This window comes from Cenococcum geophilum (assembly GCF_001692895.1).
Source record: "Cenococcum geophilum 1.58 unplaced genomic scaffold K441scaffold_20, whole genome shotgun sequence".
Taxonomy (NCBI): Eukaryota; Fungi; Ascomycota; class Dothideomycetes; order Gloniales; family Gloniaceae; genus Cenococcum; species Cenococcum geophilum.
The window spans coordinates 931,391-951,599 of NW_027137578.1; the positions used below are offsets into that span (position 1 = coordinate 931,391).

Consider the following 20,209-nt stretch of genomic DNA (forward strand, 5'->3'; position numbering starts at 1 on the left):
TTATAGGCTACCGTCCAGGCCTCTTCTAAGTATTTGGCGTACTGCTGGGCCTTACTATAGAATAGTTTCTCACGTATAGTCTGGGGTTCTTCCGGTTTTTTCTAGTTGAAGCTTATGCGGGGTAAGTAGCCTATTTCCAGCTAAATAGGGGCAAACCCTATGGAGTTATGGGGTAGGGTTGCTTGGGTATAGTCTATTAGGGGGAGTAGTTTAGACTAGTTATCTTAGAAGTAGTTAATAAAGGGCCGGAGTCTCTGGTCTAAATACTAATTTACAATCTCTGTCTAACCGTCTGTCTAAGGGTAATACGCCGTAAAGAGCTTTAGCTTAATGCCTAGGATCCGGGTAAACTTGTTCTAGAAGGCTGATATAAACTGCGGCCTATAATTAGATATAATAGTGTCTAGCGGTCCGTAAATTCGGTAGACGTAGTGGATATATAGCTAGGCCGCCTCTTTAGCATTAATATTCTTATGGCAGGGGATTAAGAATAGGCGCTTGCTAAAGCGGTTAACTAGGATTATAACTATATTATATCCGTTACGGTCTATAGGTAGTTTGTAGAAGTCTATAAAGATATATTACTAGGGGCGCTCTGGTATTAGGAGCGGTTTTAGTAGTTCTGGGGTCTTATCTCGTGGGATTATAGCTCTTCGGCAGTTGTTACAGTTCCGTATATATTAATTAATATCTATAGCCATCCTAGGCTAGTAGTAGCGGCCACTAATAATTTTACGGGTCTTGTTTTTTCCGGGGTATGCTATAGAGACTTAGCAATAGGCTTCGCGAATTAGTTTAGTACGTAGATTGTTAACGTTGGGGACTATAAGCCGCTCTTAATATAGGAGCAATCCTTCCTCTATTTTAAGATTGGGGTCTCCTCTTATAGCTTAATTACGGAGGGCCTTTAGGGCGTTAGCCATGCGGTTTACAGTTAGGAGGCGGTTAATTAGCCCTATTAGTTCGTCTAAGGACTCCTCTATTAGTGCTAGCTTGTTTTACTAGGAGTCTAGCTCCTTAAGGATCCGCGGGTCGAGCTGTTCGGGATAGAGGAGCGCGCGCGTCCGGTATTGGGTCTTTAGCTCGTCCTAGGGTCCTATATCTTATTCTCTTTAAGTTAGGGTATCCGCCTTAGAGTTTTACTTACTAAAACGATACATAATCGTAAAGAAAAATTAGAAGAGTACTTTGGCCCACTAGGCTTACTATCTAGTAAGCTGCTTTATAGTTATAAAGTACTTTAGGGCCTTATAATCTGTATATATCTTAATCCGGAAGTTTATACCTTTAAGCTCCGCGCGCTATTAGGATAGCGATTAAATAATAGCTAGTATTTCTTTGTTGTATATTTTATAGTTACACTCAGCCGGGTCTATTGTTTTTAAGAAGAAGGTAATAGGGTACTATTCGCCGTCCTAATGTAGCTGTAATAGGATTCCCGCTATAACTCCGTCAGAAGCGTCCGTTTTTAACATTAATTTAAGGTCTAGGTTATAGTAATAAAGGATTAGAGAAGAGATAAGCCGCTCTTTTAACTCTTTAAAGGCTTTTATATAGTCACTATTAAAGATAAAGGGCGTGTCTTTCCGGGTAAGTTATACTAGAGGCTTAGCTACGACTCTATAGTTATGGATAAACCGGTAATAAAAGTTACAAAAACTAAGGAAGGATTAGATTCCTTTTACGGTATAAGGGGGTTTCCAGTTACGGATTGCTTCGACCTTCTTAGGATTAACTTTAATTCCTTCTATAGTAACGATAAACCTAAGGTACTTTATACGTTTTACTCCGAATTTGCATTTCTTAATATTAACTTATAAGCCTACGTTCCGTAGTCTCTCTAGGACCTTCTTTATATAAACTTTATACTCGAGTTCGTCGTCTAAGTATATAAGGATGTCGTCTAGGTATACTGTGCAGAATTCATTAAGGTAGTCGAAAAGGACATCATTTATATACCTTTGGTATATAGCTGGCCCATTTATTAGTCTAAAAGGAAGGACTTTATATTTATAGGACCCGTAATGGGTATAGAACGTTATTAAATCTTTAGATATAGGGTCCATCCTAATTTAGTAAAAAGCTTAGCGGATATTAAGTTTAGTAAAGATCTTTACCTAGCTTAGACGTACAAGGGTCTTATTAATTAAAGGAATAGGATACCGATCCTTTTAAGTAATAGCGTTTAGCTTTTAGTAGTTAATATAAAAGCAAAGGCCTCTATTAGGCTTTTTTATAAATAGGATAGGGGAAGTAAAAGGGGCTTAGCTCAGCTCGATAAACCCTTTATTAAGGTTCTTAATTAAGTACTGCTTTATTACTTTTAGCTTATCCGTTAATTGTTAGTATAGAGGGCTATATCCTAGCGAGTTATTGGCTTCTAATTAAATCCTATAATCGTACGTCCGGTGAGGAGGTAACTCGTCTAAAGCCGCTTTTAAGAATGCATTCTTATATCCCGTATAAGTAGTAGGGAGGAGGCGTTTAACTAGTTCCTTATTAGTTTCCTTAGCTGGCTTTTCTTCCCTCTTATTAATAATCTGGTTAATTTTATATAAGCTAGTTATAAAGACCTTATTGTCCCTCCTATATATATTAAAGTGGAATGCTATAGCGCTAATTACCGCAATATCTACTATAGGGGGGTTATATAATAATGGGGGTGTACGGGACCTTAGGGGCTTCTAGGGTAAAGGCGTTATTATTACTCCTTTTAGCTCCTATCGCATCTTTCGGAGGTTATCTCTTATGTCCTATTAGTATATTCTCTTCCATATTAGTTAAATCTACATAATTTAGATATTATCTACGTTACTATCTATCCTACTACCGTATATAGAGTCCTTATCAACCGTAGCGCTCTAGGGGAGTATCTTTATTAGTATAAAAGAGTTCCTTCCGGCCTTGTAATGGGCATCTTCTTAAGTAAAGGCTAGGTCGCGGTCCCTAACATCCTACTAATAGGTAGGGTTAGCCCTCGCGGCTAGTGTCTTACGATCGGTTCAGATTTCCCTAGTAAAGGAAGGTAATTTTGGTCTATCCTCTAGCCAGACAAATTGTCTTTATCGTATATTTAGCTAAATATTAAAATAGAATATCTATTTTTGGCTAAGGATTATATCGTAGGACCCTAGGTCTAGGATATAAAAGGGGATATTATACTAGCGTTGTCCGTTAAGAGCGATATATAACTTTAGGACGTGGGTAACTAGCTTACCGGCCTAACCGCTATATCCTCTTACTTAGATAGGCTTCTCTAGTCTAGTGGCTTTTATATTTAGAAACTTAGCAACATTATTTATATAGGCAGTATTTATAAAGGCAAAACTATTTACTCCAGTGTTAATAAGGGCGGTTATATTAACACCATATCCATTTTAAGATACTATACATAGAACCGTAAAGTATTTTCCACCCATTAACTAACTTAGATTAATCTCTTTAAGATTAATAGGGTACCCTAGGGGGGAGTCTTTCCCTAGGGTTCTTCTTTTCCTAACTTATCGGACGTCTCTCCTTTCTCTATTTCCTTAATATTGCCTATATCCTTTAGCTCCGGGCAAGACAAGGTAAAGTAACCCTTCTTATTACAGTTGTAGCATATAGCCAAGATAGGGTTAATTAAAGTTTTACAGCGAATACTAGTTAATGGCGTAGTACGTAGCTAGTTAGGCGTCGCTTGCCAGTACGTAGTTATAACCACTTTTAGTATAAGAGCAGTTATAACTTATTTTCTTACTCTAGCTCCTATAGGTATAGCTAGTGAGTTCCGGTCGCTATAGAGTTACTTCTACTAATTAGGACGGGCTTTAATCCGCTTTAGTTCTAAGTTTAATAATAGGCAATAGGCTGCAAGTCTATCGTAAGTTGGTAGGTTATCTAAGGTTACAGCAATCTTCTCTTATAGCCGAATTATTAGCTTATTATATAGGTCTAATCGGTAGTTCTTAAGGGGAACCTAGCCTTCTCCCGTAAGGTGTAGGAATTAAGTCTAGAATTTAGTAAAGGGTTAGTTTGGTTTTATTATTAGGCGATTATAGTTGTACCAGGCGTCCCGTACTTTATTCGGGTTAACATAAATAGCCGCTAGGTGCTATATTATCTCGTTAACAGATATAAATTAGACAGGGGAATCGTCCTTAAACTTAGCTTAGAGGTGCCGTTAGGCGTCCCCAGTAGTTTAACCAAAGAGGTAGAGCATTTTAGCTTCTTTAAAAAGGAAATAGTTATAGTTAACGCGGAGCTTTCCTCGTACTTAAATCCTCTAATTCTTAAAGGTAGGGTTTATCCCATTAGATAGTAGTAGGGGGTTAGGGAGCTTAACGGACTTTAATTGCTTTGTTATTGTATCCGTACTCCCTAGTATATTATATTTAGTGGAGTAAATAGGTTAGCTAGGGCTTTAAAAAGGGGAAGCCGGGCTATTTTATAGGGCCGTAAGGCTTTCTAGGATCTCTTATAGGGTCTTTTATATATTTCTTGCTTTAAGATAATCGGCTTCCTGGCTAGCTATAAGGGCGCGAATCTGCTCGCGTACGTTTACGATGTCATTATTATTTTCAATTTCTGATCTTAATTGGATCTTAGGTTCCTCTTGGGTAGAGGTAGCTCTCTTAAATAAGCTTACTTTAGGCGCTATTATTAGCTTCCTAAGGTTTATTAGTATTATACGCTTTAGTTTTAATTCCGGGGGTATAGGTCCAGTCCTATTTAGCTTATAAGGTAGAATATTATCTAGGCCTTCCCAGGCAATGTAGAGTTGTTTTAGTGTCTAAGTGTAGCGCGTTAACGCGTCGTTGCAGACGAAGTTTTTTTTGGGGTGGGATATTATTAAGGCCTTCCCAGGCAGGGTAGGGTGAGCTTAGTATAATTTTACGGCTCGTATAAATGCCTCTAAACCGAAGCTTGTAGAATGCTGTATTACGAAGATACTAAGCTAAGGAGAAGAGGAGAGGTATGTACAGGAGGTAGAGGCGTAACATATACGCGTTATGACGCCAAGTCCTTAGCCGAACCCCTGACTAGGCTCCCTGTCCAGGTTACGCGTTACGGTGCCGTAACATTGTTAGTATATAGCCAGTCTATTAGTTAATCTAAAAGGAAGTATTTTATACTTATATAATTTATATTAAGTCTAAAATATAGTAAGATTTATAGATCTAGGGTTTATTCTAATTTAGTAGAAAGCCTAATAGATATTAAGCTTTATAAATACCTTAGATATATTTATTTAGGCTAGTGTTTTATTAAGTAGGGGTAGTAGATAACAGTCTTTGCGAGTTATATTATTAAGCTTATAGTAGTTAATATAGAAATAAAGTCCTCTGTTTAGCTTTTTTATAAAGAAAATAGGGGAGGTAAAAGGGGCCCAGCTAGGCTTAATAAACCCCTTTACTAGATTATTAATAAGGTACTACTTAGTAGCCTATAACTTGGCAATAGATTGTTTATAAAGGGGGGTATAGCTAAGGGCGTTTTCTTTATCTAATTTAATCTTAATTTTATAGTTATATATTTAGTATAGTGGAACTATATTAGATACTGCCTTAGAGAATACATCCTTAAACTTTTAGTATTAGTAGGGTAGTTTCTATTTTACTAGCTCCTTATCTATAAGCTTACTTTCCTATCCACTAAACTTACTTTCCTTTTTCTTAAGTATTTAGTTAATTTTATATAAGCTAGTTATAAAAGCAATAGTATTAGGCTAAACTAAGTTCTAGTAAAATCCTATAGCGCTAATATAGCAGATATTAACTGGTAGGAGGTCCGTAGGTTTCCTTATAGCTATTTACTAGACCATATTTTACGGTTTAGGGTTTATAATCTTTTTTAGCTCCTACTTTATCTTCTACAAGTTATCCCTTTAGTCTATTAGTTTAGTATAGCATTTAATATTCCTTACTATTCTTTATAGCTATATAGGGCCTAAGCTCTCTATAGGGGGTTTTTTTAAGTTATTATTAACTTCTTAGGTCTTTAATACGGGTAGTATAATATAGGTAGTCTGGGGGCGGCGTAATATACAAATCCGTTATAGATTAAGCTATATATCTTCCTTAAAGGCCTAGTCCCTACGTATAGCATTAGCCTAGTAAATAGCATTAATCTAGGGCCGTACGAGATTTTTTATTATAATGCTAATTTTTTTTATAAAGGAAGGGGTTAGGGGTAGGGTTTTAGGCTAGATAAGCCGTCTACTTTATACGTTTAGCTATAAGCCTAAATCGGCTAGCTATTTTCTCCCTAAGATTATATTATAGCTTCCTAGGTCTATAATAAGGAAGGGCATTATATTACCTTTATTTATTAATATAAAGGTAGATCCGCAATATAGTTATAATAGGTGGTCCTACCTATCTATTATACCTATAAATAGGAATTAGCTTAGGTAGTTCTTCTAAAGGCGTATTTAAAAAGTTAGCTAGTTTTATAGCGCACTTTATATTAATTAGGGTAAAGGCATTTACTCCTAAGTTAGGTAAAGTAAAGGTTAAAACTTAATATTTATTATAGAATAAGGTATAAGGGATAGTGCAGCTTCTTTTACTAACTAGCTAACTTAGATTAATATATAATATATTAATTCCTTTTAACCCTAGGGAGGAGTCTTCCCCTAGGGTTCCTCTTTTTCTAACTTTATATTATCCTCCTAAATTAATAGAACCTTATTTATCTTTACCTTTATTAGGTAGTTCCTTATAGGGTAGCTAAGTTAGCTATATAAGAAGTAAGCTCCTTAATTACTAAGGGCCTATATACGGGGGTCGCTGTATATAGGCTAGGTGTATACTAGACCTATAGTAGGGGTAGCTACGCAGCTAGCTACTAGGTTAACTATAGGCTAAGCGGCTAGTATTATAGGGGTTACTAATTATACTAGGGCACTATAGGCCGTTTTTGCAGTACTTATAGTCTGGTTTACGAGGTTTCTAGTTTTTAGCTAATTAGCGCATGCCTTAATTTAATAAAGGCCTTAGTTAATAGCTAGGCAATAGTTTATAAGTTCCTTTAATGTCTATATTATAGTATAAGCTAGTAATACGGCCCGCTATAGGTCTAGGGTAAGCTTATTAAAGAGGTTTAGTAGTAAGTCTTTCTAGAGAATCTAGGCTTATTTAGCTAGGTATAAAAAGCGGGTCTAAAAGGCTAAAAAGGTCTTTATTATTTTTATATTTAGGCTTTTATAGCTAAGGCGGGCGTTTTATACTTTAAAAGGGTCTTTATAAATAGAAGATAAGTATTTAATTATTTCTTCTTTAGAGATAAAGGGGTTTATTAAGTCTTTAGTGTATTATAAGCGTAAATACGTTTAGGTATCTCCGCTAGTATAGCTAAAGATATAGGCTATCTTAGCTTAGGGGGTAGAAAAGTAGTTAGTATTAATTTTAAGCTTATCCTATAATTAAAGCCTTTAATTATTAAATATTGGGTTTATTTTATCTATAAGTAGCAGGGGATCCGCAACCTTTACTAACCGCTTTAGTATTATATAGGCCTTAGTAGATCTACTAAGGCGCCATAATAGGGCCTAAAGGACTATAGCAAGTCTTTAGTTATCTAATAATGACTTATTATTAGATATAGGGGTATCTTTAGCTTTAAGCAGCTCTCGTAGTTATTTAATTTTAGTATTAGCTGCTATAAGCTCTGCCTAGGGGGTTAAAACATTAATTATTTCTTTATCTGAGGTATTTAAGGGTCCTATAACTACTTTGCCTATTACTATGTTTTATAGTATAGTAGTAGGGGTATTAGGTAATTTTAGGTAATTTCTTTAGGGGGTTCTAGTCTGTGCATATCTTATAGGTCCTTTCCTTAGGATTTTATTCTATATTCTTGTCCTATTTATAGTTTTATAAATATATTTAAGTTTCTTTTTAGGAAGAGAGAGTAGAATAAGCTTTAGATAATATTAGTGACTTAGTTAATTAAGGTATAAGTATAGTAAGAGGGACGCGCAAGCCTATATAATTGGATTGTCTATAAACAAGAATCTAAAGCTAGGGAAAGGAAAGGAGAAGAAGAGTAGCGCCGCTTGATGTTTTATAAGATCTCCGCGTCACATAACCACAATATGCGGCAATCTGTGGCAACTTGCCGGTGCGAAGTTCTGCGAAGTTCTGCCAACTAAGTTCTGCCATTTTCTGCCAGTGCCGTAACAATAAACTTACTAATTATTTACCTATATATTGTGCCGTTATAGTCCTTTATCCGTTAATTAAATAGACCTTTACTAATAAATATTAGATAGGCGAAGGCTGAGCTAGTTAAAAGGAAGCAGCTAAGTAAGCTATTTATAATCTATAGCTTAAGTATAAACACCGTCTAATTAAATTAATTACTAATAGCGAGCCTCTTATACAGCAGCGCGTCTTTTTATCAAAAATTAATAACCACTTTATTAGCGGCTTTGCTTAGACAATATCTATAAATAATTGCAATAAGTATAATAACTGGCTTGTATAAGTAGGTTACCCTAAGGACGTTTACTATACTAATCTAATTGCCTATTAGCAAGCTAGATTAAAAGGAACTTGCTCTTAATAACTCGTTTATATAGCTCTTAATTTACTAACAATTCTACTAATATCGGCAGACCCTAAACGTATATTTAGCCTTATAGGCTTATATGAGGGGACTTTGTAGACAGGGGGCTATAAGACACGATTGTAGGAACAGATAGATTGTGGAGGAGACGAATCCTTGAGGAGGTAAGGCCTCTGGGATCGCGGAGACCATCCGAGGGGCGTCCGGGGATTGTGCTGAGGGCAACCCGAGGTGACCGCAATAATATCCCTTACAGCTTACTCCTTACTGCCAATCGCGTATAACTACAACCCAATATAATTAGAGCTTTAATGGCGGTAGGATCGTGGGATAAGGAAGGCGTAATTAATATAGTAGATGGGCGGTTAAAGTGCCCGTAAAAGAAAGGAATAGGATATACACGGCAGGAAGATAACTCAACACTATGCCAAGACTCGCGATAGGCTATATTAATGGCCGGGGCGAAAGGAACGCCGGTAGAAAACGACCTAGGCGTCGCGCGGTAGGTCCTCTTGCATTAACACTATGCTAAGACTTATAATAGTTACTATCTACTACACTAGTTAGATTTAGTTGCAACCATTATAATATTAAATTTAATTAATTTAATTAATTAAGCCCTCTGCTTACAAAGCTTTTAATTCAACTAACTCGAGGTGTCGATTGAGTTGGGTTGAATGATTTGCAAGCCTGCTCCACGCTAGCTTCTCAATTGTTTTTGTCTAAGGTTAGCGCTTTGTAAATTTGGAGACTTCATAAAAAGACACAAAGTAGGTACTGCCTATAGGTCCGATAATCAAAAATATTTAACAACAGTTCAAAGTGTCTCGTTATAGCCGTGCGGTGAAGTGTACCACCTTTTTGATTGAGCATTGTTATCTAGCGATCACTATGGAACAGTAACAATGTGCCCGCCTCATTACTAAGTGACGAAGGTTCATCAACATCAAAATTTGGGATTCATCTAAAAATCCGGTCGCTGCCGGGCAACTGGGACCTGGAACCTCTTTCGTCCACTAATCACCCAATCACACATGGCGAACAAAATCACTGCCAGTACTAATGGTCCCGCATAATTCATATTGGTCCCCGTAACCGGCAGGAAGGTTGGGAAGGGCATCCAAATGACGATAAAAATAACGTAACACATAGCGAACAGATTAATGGGGATGCCTGCCTTCCCAAGCCGGAACGGGCCGTAGGCGGGGGGTTTTGATGAGATGCGCTTCATGAAGAAGAACAAGATCGGAAAGAAGTAGGATATGTAGAGAGCGAGTGCCGGGAGTGATATCAAGGCGTTGAGGGCAGTTGATGAGCCGATGTTGATGATGGCGAGAAGGAGGATGCAAGTTCCGACGAGCCCAAGCGCATTGAGCGGCATTTTAAGGGTGGGGTGGACCTGTAACGTGGCAAAATCAACAAGTGTTCGACAAGAAATTTGTGGCCGAGCAATGTTCTACTCACGGCTCCAAAAACGCTCGAGAATGGCAATCCTTTATCTCTCGAGAACGCCCATACGAGGCGCGAGACAGATGCAAATACGTTGAAGAAGGCAATAAATATGATTATAGCAAGCATGACGACGAATAGGTTGGCAGCATGTTTAGATCCTGTAGCTTCGTAGTAGACTTCAATGATGGGTAGTAGGGTAGGCGTGCTGGCGACCTTGTCCACGTCGCCGATAGTGAAGAGGAGGCAGAGGATATAGGCGAACTGCATTATGCTGTTCATCAAGACGGAGGCAACCATGCTGCGGGGGACATGGGTTTTGGCTTTTTTGACTTCGTCGCCTGCGGGTAGAATTAGTTATTTTGAGGCACTATAGTGTCGGAGAGATTTTAAGAGATAATACTCATATGAAGAACGCCGTCAAAGCCTAGCAACTGGTCAGTACAATAATATTAAGCAAAATTTGTAAAATTTAGGTAACGCACCTGTAAGAGGGTATGTTACTGTCAACAATCCAATCCCCCACGCAACAGCAGCATTTGACCATCCACTGACATCGTGCGTCAATGTGCTAAATACATAGCTCGCCGTGCTGCGTTGTGCCAATACTACCAAGGTAATAATGGAGACAATAAAGAAGACTACATGGCAAATAGCTCCTATCATCTCAAGGGTGTTTAGAAGACGCCTAAACCAGAAATTTCCGATAAACGGGAAAACTACAAACGCCCACATAATGAGCGTTGTGTGCCATCTTTCAGGCACGTAGTCTGGATAGTTAAAAATAGCCAGGCCTACAACAATGTTGGAAAGAATGGCAGGGTTCGACGTGCAACTGCATATCCATGCGAAGACGGTCACCCAGCCTGACAAGAGTTAATTGGCATTCTGTTGCAAGGCCAAGTGAATTACCTTGCATCAAACCCCAGAATTCGTTCCATCGCGGGGCGAATTTAGCGGACCACCTATACTGAGCGCCGACAGTGGGATCAATAGAAGCCATTTCGGCTAGCGAGATGGCTACCGTGGTGGTGCCAATGCCCGCAAACAAGCTCCCGTAGAACATGGCAGCAGGTCCGCCATTGGCGAGAGAGAACTGGAATGTTACTGCGGCTGCTTCCCAAGAACATTGCAGGATGAAACCAAAGTTGATGGCTGATACAAAGTTGATGTATTTCTGTAAATCTGTTAAATTCGCCCCAAATTGGAAAGAAAAGATAGGAGAAGGTGCGTGCGTGTGTATGTTCTGAGAGAATACCTCAAGAGCTCCAACATTCTTAAGACTTTGCTTCTCGCCGGGCCTGATATGGTCATCCCCAACAGCTTCGTGGACGCCAACGTCTTCAACATTAGTCTTCGCAGCCATCTCAATGTCCTTGTCGTCAGCCATTGTGCAAAGCATGCAAAGCAGGGAAAGGTGGAAAGGCACAATTCCAGCAGGACGGTTAGTGGATAGGACTCGCAAGAGCTGAGGGAAGATTATTGCAGTCCAAGATAAGCGGAAACAACGTGATCCATGAACTGGCGGCACGACGGGAAGCGCGGGGAATTTGTCGGTTTACAATGGGGAGAACGGGCCGGACACCCCCGGTTGGCTTGCGCTATGGTAAGAAATTCGTAGTAGTAGTGAAACAGCCAGACTGGATTACTTTGCGATGCTGCTCGGCTGAAGACCCTGACCTGTTATCGGCCGCTCTTCGTCTGGCCTTTGTCTGCCGCCCATCCCCCTCACAGCAGTTCAATTACTCGTGCACAGAGATGTGATTGGAGTGATCAGTCAGCCAGTCAGCCAGCCAGCCTTCTGGCGCCGTGATTGTAAGCGTTAGTGGCAGACGGCGAACAATCCTGGTTCTTCGTGGGGTCGAATCAAGCGGGAGCTTGTTACTGTCAGTGCGTCGGAGAGTGCGTCGAAGAGCGTCGGTCAGTGCGTCGGGGAGTATCCCGCGGACGGCCACCAAGCCTGAACAAGCCTAAACCAAGCCTGCAGAACCCTGCAGAAGACTCTGGCATTTCATTTCGATGGTCGCCAGTGGCAGCGGGAGGAATCCTGGAGACCGAGCCCGGGTGGGACCGTGCGAGCCTCGCCTCGCCTCCCCCCGGGTTGCAGCTTGCATCTTCCATCCCTGGTTCCCCTCTGCGACCTCCAACCAAGTCCATTCCGAGATTAGAACTGTGAACTTGACCGTGGGCCGCTCACTCTCAAACATCTTCATACCTACTCTTGCCTTAGACTCACGTTTTCTTCACGTTCTCTCCACGTTCTGTCCATGTTTTCTCCACGTTTTCTCCACGACTAATCTCCTCGTTCACTTCATTGCTGAATCTTCTCATGCCATCCCAATGCCCGCTCTGAGGCTTCCGCAATATGTCTGGCGAACTCGCACCTTTGGGCAAGCTTACCGATAACAATCGGGGTCCAATAGTCATCATATCCGCATATTCTTGGGTCTTTGTTACTCTGATCATCGCCATAATCCGCTTTGGCCTCGCTATACATCAGAAGTTGGGGTTCAACCTCGATGATTTGACCTTCTCATTAGCCACTGTGAGTCACCAAGGCCCGATTAATACACGTTCTTGTTGACCCACCCTGACTGCAGCTACTCGCCATAGCAGATTCGGCATGCTATCATGTATCCGTCAATGCTGGGCTTGGCCGGCATCTTTCAGACCTTAGTCCGGATCATCTGGATTTGTACTACAAGGTTGGTTGCATCGATATACCTGCACAATGCGCAACTGACCTCCGAAGATGATGTTCACAGGTCAATACCTCGGAATCGCTGCCATGGCGTGCGCGAAGACCTCCGCCGTACTTCTTTCAGATGGCATAGTTCCCCAGGAGCCACGACGTTACTACGCCATGCTCTCAATCATAGGAACATGGGCACTGTTCTCTGTACTTGCCGTATCATTTCAGTGCCAGTTGCCTCACCCATGGGTATTTGTTCCATCTAAATGCTCTAGCCACGGCGATCTCCAATACCCCATCATTATCGGAAACCTGTTGACAGACACGTTGCTTGCCGTTTGGATCATACCCACCATCTGGAAGCTCCTCATGGACCTCAGAAAACGCGTCATCGTCATGGTCCTATTCGGCACACGGCTGATGTAATCCTCCACCCCGTAACCCTTTACTAGCTTCATACTCACCAAGCTTAGTGTATCTTTCGCTGCCATCGGCCAAATCATATCAGTTGCACAAAATCTGCACTCTCCAGACCAAACTTGGGCACAATTCGGCCCATCCCTCTGGACACAAGCCGTCATTAACCTGTCCGTAATCTGTGCCACCCTCCCACGCACCAACCGATTCCTTGCCAGCCTACAGTCTGGGCGTGCCACCATACGCCTCACTCAATTCGAGCTCGATACATCCCACAATGCGTCTCAAGCCCCAACCCCTGAGGAACCACCCCTGAAGTTGGCTCCATCGTTGGACAATCAATTGAGCACTAGTGTGAGCTCCGGGCAGAAGAAGAAGAAAAGGAGCATCGAGGATTGGAAAATGTATATGGCCATGGAGAGTAGCCAGGATGATGAAACCAGTACGAGTAGTTTATTCAATCAGGGAGGTGTGGTTTTGAGGCATGACCTTACGCAGCAGGTAGAGATTGTGAGGAAAAAGCCAGTGACAGTACGTAGATAGTCAATAGTAAGCCTTTTAAACTGTGCAAATACGTCGCAGACGTCTATTTTGGCTCCCGCGTTCGTTTTATTTAGTGATACCTCGGGCCCGGATTATGCTGCGACTTTCTACATCAGTCCAGTGTAAGATTACCGTTATCTATTAATTCAGAAGTTCACCAATAGCCTACTCTCGTCCGTCACCAGGAACACCTCAAATTGTGCCTAAAAAGGGTCAAGTTTCGACCTCGCTACATCAGCTTCCCAAAACCCCAGTCATTTCATTAAGCAGGGGAATTCTCGCCGATCGCCTCGCAGTTCTTAGCCTAAGGTTAAAACATTTGCAAAACAATTATCTACGAGATTATTGGTTACAATTCCTCATGACGGATATGCCATTGATGCAATCTCTTTTCAATCTTATATCCGTTGTATTGTACCAGTGATCTACTTGGAGCGGGGTCTATTTGGAGCTCCAATGTGGATCGGCTTCGATGTGGATTTGGATTGGGCCTTCTGGTTGGTGGATTGGAGTGGATCTACGGTTGATTTAACTCTTGGAGCTCCAGATCTATACCCAATTCGAAGTACGGCTGAGGAGGAATAGAGCGCTGAGGGGTCAGTGTAAAAGAAGAAGCCAATCGGCAAGTCCCCTAACTCTACCACTGACTCCGTTACGGCTCTGTATCTACACTTACTGTTATGGTGTTGTATTCAACCTTCCTACCTCTACAATGGAACGATTTCTCTTAGTACGCCCACCTCCACCATCTAACGACGTTATCCTTGCCCCAAAATCGATTAATTTAAAAGCCGGCAATATAAAGGAGGTGGTTGAGTTCAAGCTATCCCCTAACCCGTCGACTTAGGTCCGTAGCTTATTAATAAGCGCTAGCCAATTAGATTAACTATATCCAATAGCCGTGCTTAGATATTTAAAGCCTTTAATATTGCTTAATTCTTATACAAAATCTCTGCTTAAGCTTATCCTTTAGAGTTAAGTTGTATAATATAAGGCTGCTGGCTAGCATTATTCCTATAAAACGGTATCTTGTAAGTTAATCGTTAAATTCTATAGAGAGTAGTTTTAATCCTAGTATTTAAGCATAGACTACATACTTTATAGACCTCAACGGGTTAAAGGATAGGGCAAGAACTATATTCAATATAACGCCTTAATAAAGAAACCAAAGCATATAAAGCAACGTACGTTACCAATATAGCTTTAGGGTAAGGATCTTTAGCAGCTATAAGATTCTCTTAAAGGACCGTCGCTCTTGCTTATAAATAGATATTAATAGGGCTAATAAGTGCCTCTGCCACTGGTACGGGCCTCCGCGTAAGGGCATATTTAATAATATAAATGTTAGAGTTATAGAGGGAGAGCCTATACAAATAGTATCACTAAAGGAAGCCTTAAAGGCTCGAGTTGCCGCGTATAAGGAAGCTATAGAGGAAGCCATAAAGGCAGCAGTAGAGGCAGCAGTAGAGGTAGTAGTAGAGATAGCAGCAAATATAGTAGTAGAGGCACCTTTAGGGGAGCTAGGTAGGCCGGGTAAGCCAGTGGCTATAGAGCTAGATAATAACGAGAGTAAGAGCTACGATAAGGGCGCATATGCTGCCTTTAAGGAGGCGATTAAGGTAGAAGATTACGAAGCTTCTTATATAGAGGTTTTATAATTTAGGGTTAATTTAATATATTCTTCCTTTCTTACCCTTTTCCTTACCTTCTGCTAAGACTTACTATTTATAGTATATATTTAATCTAGAGTTATATTAGAGTCCTAGAGCTTTACCGCCCCTTTAGTATATAGAGTAGATTTAGGGGCTAAATCTACTCCACTCTAGTCTAATAAGATTTCTATATTATAAGTAGTATAATACCGCGTATATAGTCCTTAGTGTTACGGCTTAAACAAATGCCTCTAAACCGAAGCTTGAACGAATGCTGTATTACGAAGATACTAAGCTAAGGAGAAGGAAAAAGGGGTCGCCAGGACCGATGTAAACAAATATATAGGGTAAGCCGCCAAGGCGCTAGCTTTAGGCGAGCCAATCGTAGGTTGGTAGAATATGGCAGAATTTGGCAGGTAACGTACGATAGCGCCGTTATATCACCCCCCTCTTTAAAAGAAAGCCTGCCCTTAGGCTTAGTTAGAAATAGGGTAGTACTAGGCTTATAAACGTAGGATTATAAAAATATAAGATGCGGAGATAAAGGGGACACAAGTACGTCCAGACTAAGTATAAAGGGCGATTGTGGGCTAAGTGGAAGCACTAGGCCAGAAAGAGTAGCCGCTAAAAGTCTTAGTATGGATCTGACCAATTAGACAACTTCGACTGGCGGTCAAAGTTCCTAGACATCTGAAATTTTACGGTACTAGTAGAAAACGGCAGAATATGACAGAATTTGGCAGGTAGCTGTATTAGGGCTTTAGGGCGTTTTTGTCCCTATATTCTTCCGGTAACTTATTATTTTTATTATACTAGTATTCCATCTATTCGTCTAGGTACTTTAGGGGTCCAGGCGTATTAGGGTATTAATTATAGAATTCTTTAAGCTTTTAGGGGCAGCCTATAAAGTTCTACGTAGGGTACTAGGTTAGGTTAGGATTATAGCCCTTCTATTAGACACGGTATTTTAGCGTTCCCCGTACTATCTTATAGGCTAGTATTTTATTAACCTCCTATTTATTATTACCGTTTACTTAAACTAGTAGGGGAGGCTCATTTTTTGTCTAGGTAATAGGTCGTTTATAGCTTTCCGTAACTTATCTGGTAAGAAAATAGGATAAACCCTAATTAAATCTAGGAGCTTTATCTTATATAAGTTGCCTATCTTCTTAAGAACCTTATATGGTCCTACTATCTAGTAGTCTAGCTTACGGCTGGGTTGTTTAGTCTTTTAATTCCTTATAGTAACCTAGACTATATTGCCAGGGGCAAAATCGGGCTCTTAACGGTGTTTGTTCGCCTACTATTCCATTAACCTTTAAGCTTTTTCTAGGTTCTTGCGGGCTACCGTCTAGGCCTCCTCTAATTATTTAGCGTACTGTTAGGCCTTAGTATAGGATAGCTTCTCTTATATAGTCTGGGGTTCTTCTAGCCTTTTCTAATTAAAGCTTATATAGGGTAAGTATCCTATTTCTAGCTAAATTAGGGTAAACCCTGTAGAGTTATGGGGTAGGGTTGCTTGCGCGTAGTTTATTAAGGGTAATAGTTTAGACTAGTTATCCTAGAAATAGTTAATAAAGGGCCTAAGCCTCTGGTTTAGGTACTGATTTATTATCTCTATCTAACCGTCTATCTGGGGGTAATAAGCTATAGAAAGCTTTAGCTTAATACTTAGGATCTAGGTAAACTTATTCTAGAAGGCTAATATAAACTATAGCCTATAATTAGATATAATAGTATCTAGTAGTCCGTAGATTTGGTAGACGTAATAGATATATAGCCGGGCTGCCTCTTTAGTATTAATGTTTTTATAATAGGGAATTAAGAACGGGCGTTTACTAAAGCGGTTAACTATAACTATAACTATATTATATCCGTTACGGTCCCTAGGTAGTTTATAAAAGTCTATAAAGATATGCTACTAAGGGCGCTCTAGTATTGGGAGTGGCTTAAGTAGTCCTAGGGTCTTATCCTGTGGGATTATAGCTCTCTAACAGTCTTCGCAGTTCTATATATATTAATTAATATCTACAACTATTCTTAGCTAATAGTAGCGGCAGTTAATAATTTTACGGGTCTTATTCTTACTAGGGTATACCATAAAGACTTAGCAATAAGCTTTGCGGATTAGTTTAGTCCGTAAATTATTAACATTAGGGACTATAAGCCGCTCCTAATATAGGAGTAATCCTTCCTCCGTCTTAAAATTGGGGTTTCCTTTTACGGCTTATTCGCGGAGAGCCCTTAGGGCGTTAGCCGTGCGGTTTATAGTTAGAAGGCGGTTAATTAGCCCTATTAGCTTATCTAAGGACTCCTCTATTAGTGTTAGCTCGTTTTACTATAAGTTTAGCTCCTTAAGGATCCGCGGGTTAAGCTATTCTAGATAAAGGAGGGCGCGCGTCTAATATTGGGTCTTTAACTTATCCTAAGGCCCTACGTCTTATTCTCTTTAGGTTAAGGTATTAGCCTTAAAGTTTTACTTACTAGAACGATATATAATCGTAAAGAAGAATTAAAAGAGTATTTTGGCCTACTAGGCTTATTATTTAGTAAGCTGCTTTATAGTTATAAAGTACTTTAGGGCTTTATAATCTGTATATATCTTAATTCGGGAGTTTATACCTTTAAGCTCTACGCGCTATTAAGAGAGTAATTAAATAATAGCTAATATTTCTTTATTATATACTTTATAGTTATACTTAGCCAGGTCTATTATCTTTAAGAAGAAAGCTATAAGGTACTATTTACCGTTTGGATGTAACTGTAATAGGATTCCCGCTATAACCCTATTAGAGGCGTCCGTTTCTAGCATTAATTTAAGGTCTAAGTTATAGTAATAAAGGATTAGGAAAGAGATAAGCCAATTTTTTATCTCTTTAAAGGCTTTTATATAGCTATTATTAAAGATAAAAGGCGTGTCCTTCCTAGTTAGTCGTATAAAAGGTTTTGCTATAATTCCATAGTTATAGATAAACTAATAGTAGAAGTTATAAAAACTAAGGAAGAACTAGATTCCCTTTACTATATAAGGGGGCTTCTAGTTATAAATTGCCTCTACCTTCTTAGGGTTAACCTTAATTTCTTCTATAGTTATAATAAACCTAAGGTATTTTATACGTTTTACCCTAAACTCGTATTTCTTAATATTAACTTATAAGCCCGCGTTCTATAGTCTCTCCAGAACCTTTTTAACGTAAACTTAATACTTAAGTTTATTGTCTAAGTATATAAGAATGTCGTCTAGGTATACCGTGCAGAATTCATTAAGGTAATTAAAAAGAACGTTATTTATATACCTTTGGTACATAGCTAGTCCGTTTATTAGTTTAAAAGGAAGAATTTTATATTTATAGGAACTATAATAGGTACAGAATATTGTTAAATCTTTAAATATAGGGTCTATCCTAATTTAGTAGAAAGCTTAGCGGATATTAAGTTTAGTAAAGATCTTTGCCTAGCTTAGATATATAAGGGTCTCGTTAATTAAAGGAATAGGATACCGGTCCTTTTAAGTAATAGCGTTTAGCTTTTAATAGTTAATATAAAAATAAAGGCCTCTATTAGGCTTTTTTANNAATAGNATAGGGNAAGTAAAAGGGGCTTAACTTNGCTTNATAAACCCTTTATCTAGGTTATTAATTAAGTACTGCTTTATTACTTTTAGCTTATCCATTAATTAATAGTAGAGGGGGCTATAGCCTAGCGAGTTATTGGCTTTTAATTAAATCTTATAATTATACGTCTAATAAGGGGGTAACTTATCTAAGGCCGCCTTTAAGAATGCATTCTTATAGTTTATATAAATGGTAAGAAGGAGGCGTTTAACTAGTTCCTTATCGGTTTCCTTAGCTGGCCTTTCCTCTCTATTATTAATAATTTAGTTAATCTTATATAGGCTTATTATAAAGACNTTATTNTNCTTNNNGTATATATTAAAGTNNAANNCTATAGNNNTAATTNCNGNNATNTNTANNNTAGGGGGNTTNNCTAATAATAGGGGCGTATATAACTTTAGGGACTTCTAGGGTACTAGCGTTATTATTACTCCTTTTAGCTCTTATTATATCTTTTAGAGGTTATCCCTTATATCCTATTAATACGTTCTTTTTTATACTAGTTAGATCCATGTAATTTAGACGTTATTTATATTACTATTTATCCTGCTTCTATATATAGAGTCCTCTTTAAATATAGCGCTTTAGGAGAGTATCTTTGTTAGTATAGAGTTCTTTCTAGCTTTGCGGCGGGCGTCTTCTTAGGTAAAGGCTAGGTCACGTACCTGGACATCCTGCTAGTAGGTAGGGTTAGCCCTTATAGCTAGTATCTCGCGGTTAGTTCAGATCTCCCTAATAAAGGAGGGCAACCTTGGTCTATCCTCCGGCTAGATAAACCGTCTTTATTGCATATTTAACCAAATATTAAAATAGGATATTTATTTTCGTCCGAGGATTATATTATAAGACCCTAGGTCTAAAATGCAAAAGGGGATACTATATTAGCGTTGTCCGTTAAGAGCAATATATAACTTTAAGATATGGGTAACGGGCTAACTGGCTTAGCCGTTATAGCCTTTTACCTAGATAGGCTTCTCTAGTCAGATGGCTTCTGTATTTAGAAACTTAGCAATATTATTTATATAGGCAGTATTTATAAAGGCGAAGCTATTTGCTCTAGTGTTAATAAGGGCAGTTATATTAACTCTATATCCATTTTAAGATACTATATATAGAACTATAAAATGCTTTCCACCCATTAACTAACTAAGATTAATCTCTTTAAGATTAATAGGGTACCCTAGGGGGGAGTTTTTCCCTAGGGTTCTTCTTTTCCTAACTTATTAGACATTTCTCTTTCCTCTATCTCCTTAATATCGCCTATATCCTTTAGCTCCAGGTAGGATAAGATA

The 20,209-nt window shown here is 39.2% G+C and overlaps 2 protein-coding genes across 2 annotated transcripts; one reads left to right on the plus strand and one right to left on the minus strand.

Moving 5' to 3' along the window:
- Positions 1-9,376: 9,376 nt before the first annotated feature.
- On the minus strand, positions 9,377-11,654 carry K441DRAFT_636008 (amino acid transporter). Its single transcript, XM_067646453.1, has 6 exons — positions 11,258-11,654; positions 10,912-11,176; positions 10,485-10,865; positions 10,403-10,426; positions 10,015-10,340; positions 9,377-9,949 (listed from the first exon to the last, which is right to left on the minus strand). The coding sequence occupies exons 1-6, from the start codon at positions 11,399-11,401 to the stop codon at positions 9,515-9,517; spliced, it is 1,575 nt and encodes a 524-aa protein (XP_067504204.1). The 5' UTR covers positions 11,402-11,654; the 3' UTR covers positions 9,377-9,514.
- Positions 11,655-12,140: 486 nt separating this feature from the next.
- On the plus strand, positions 12,141-13,690 carry K441DRAFT_659568 (uncharacterized protein). The gene is made up of 4 exons (XM_067648557.1): positions 12,141-12,544; positions 12,600-12,704; positions 12,752-13,113; positions 13,165-13,690. Exons 1-4 carry the CDS (start codon positions 12,365-12,367, stop codon positions 13,649-13,651), a joined length of 1,134 nt encoding a protein of 377 aa, XP_067504205.1. The 5' UTR covers positions 12,141-12,364; the 3' UTR covers positions 13,652-13,690.
- Positions 13,691-20,209: the final 6,519 nt, after the last annotated feature.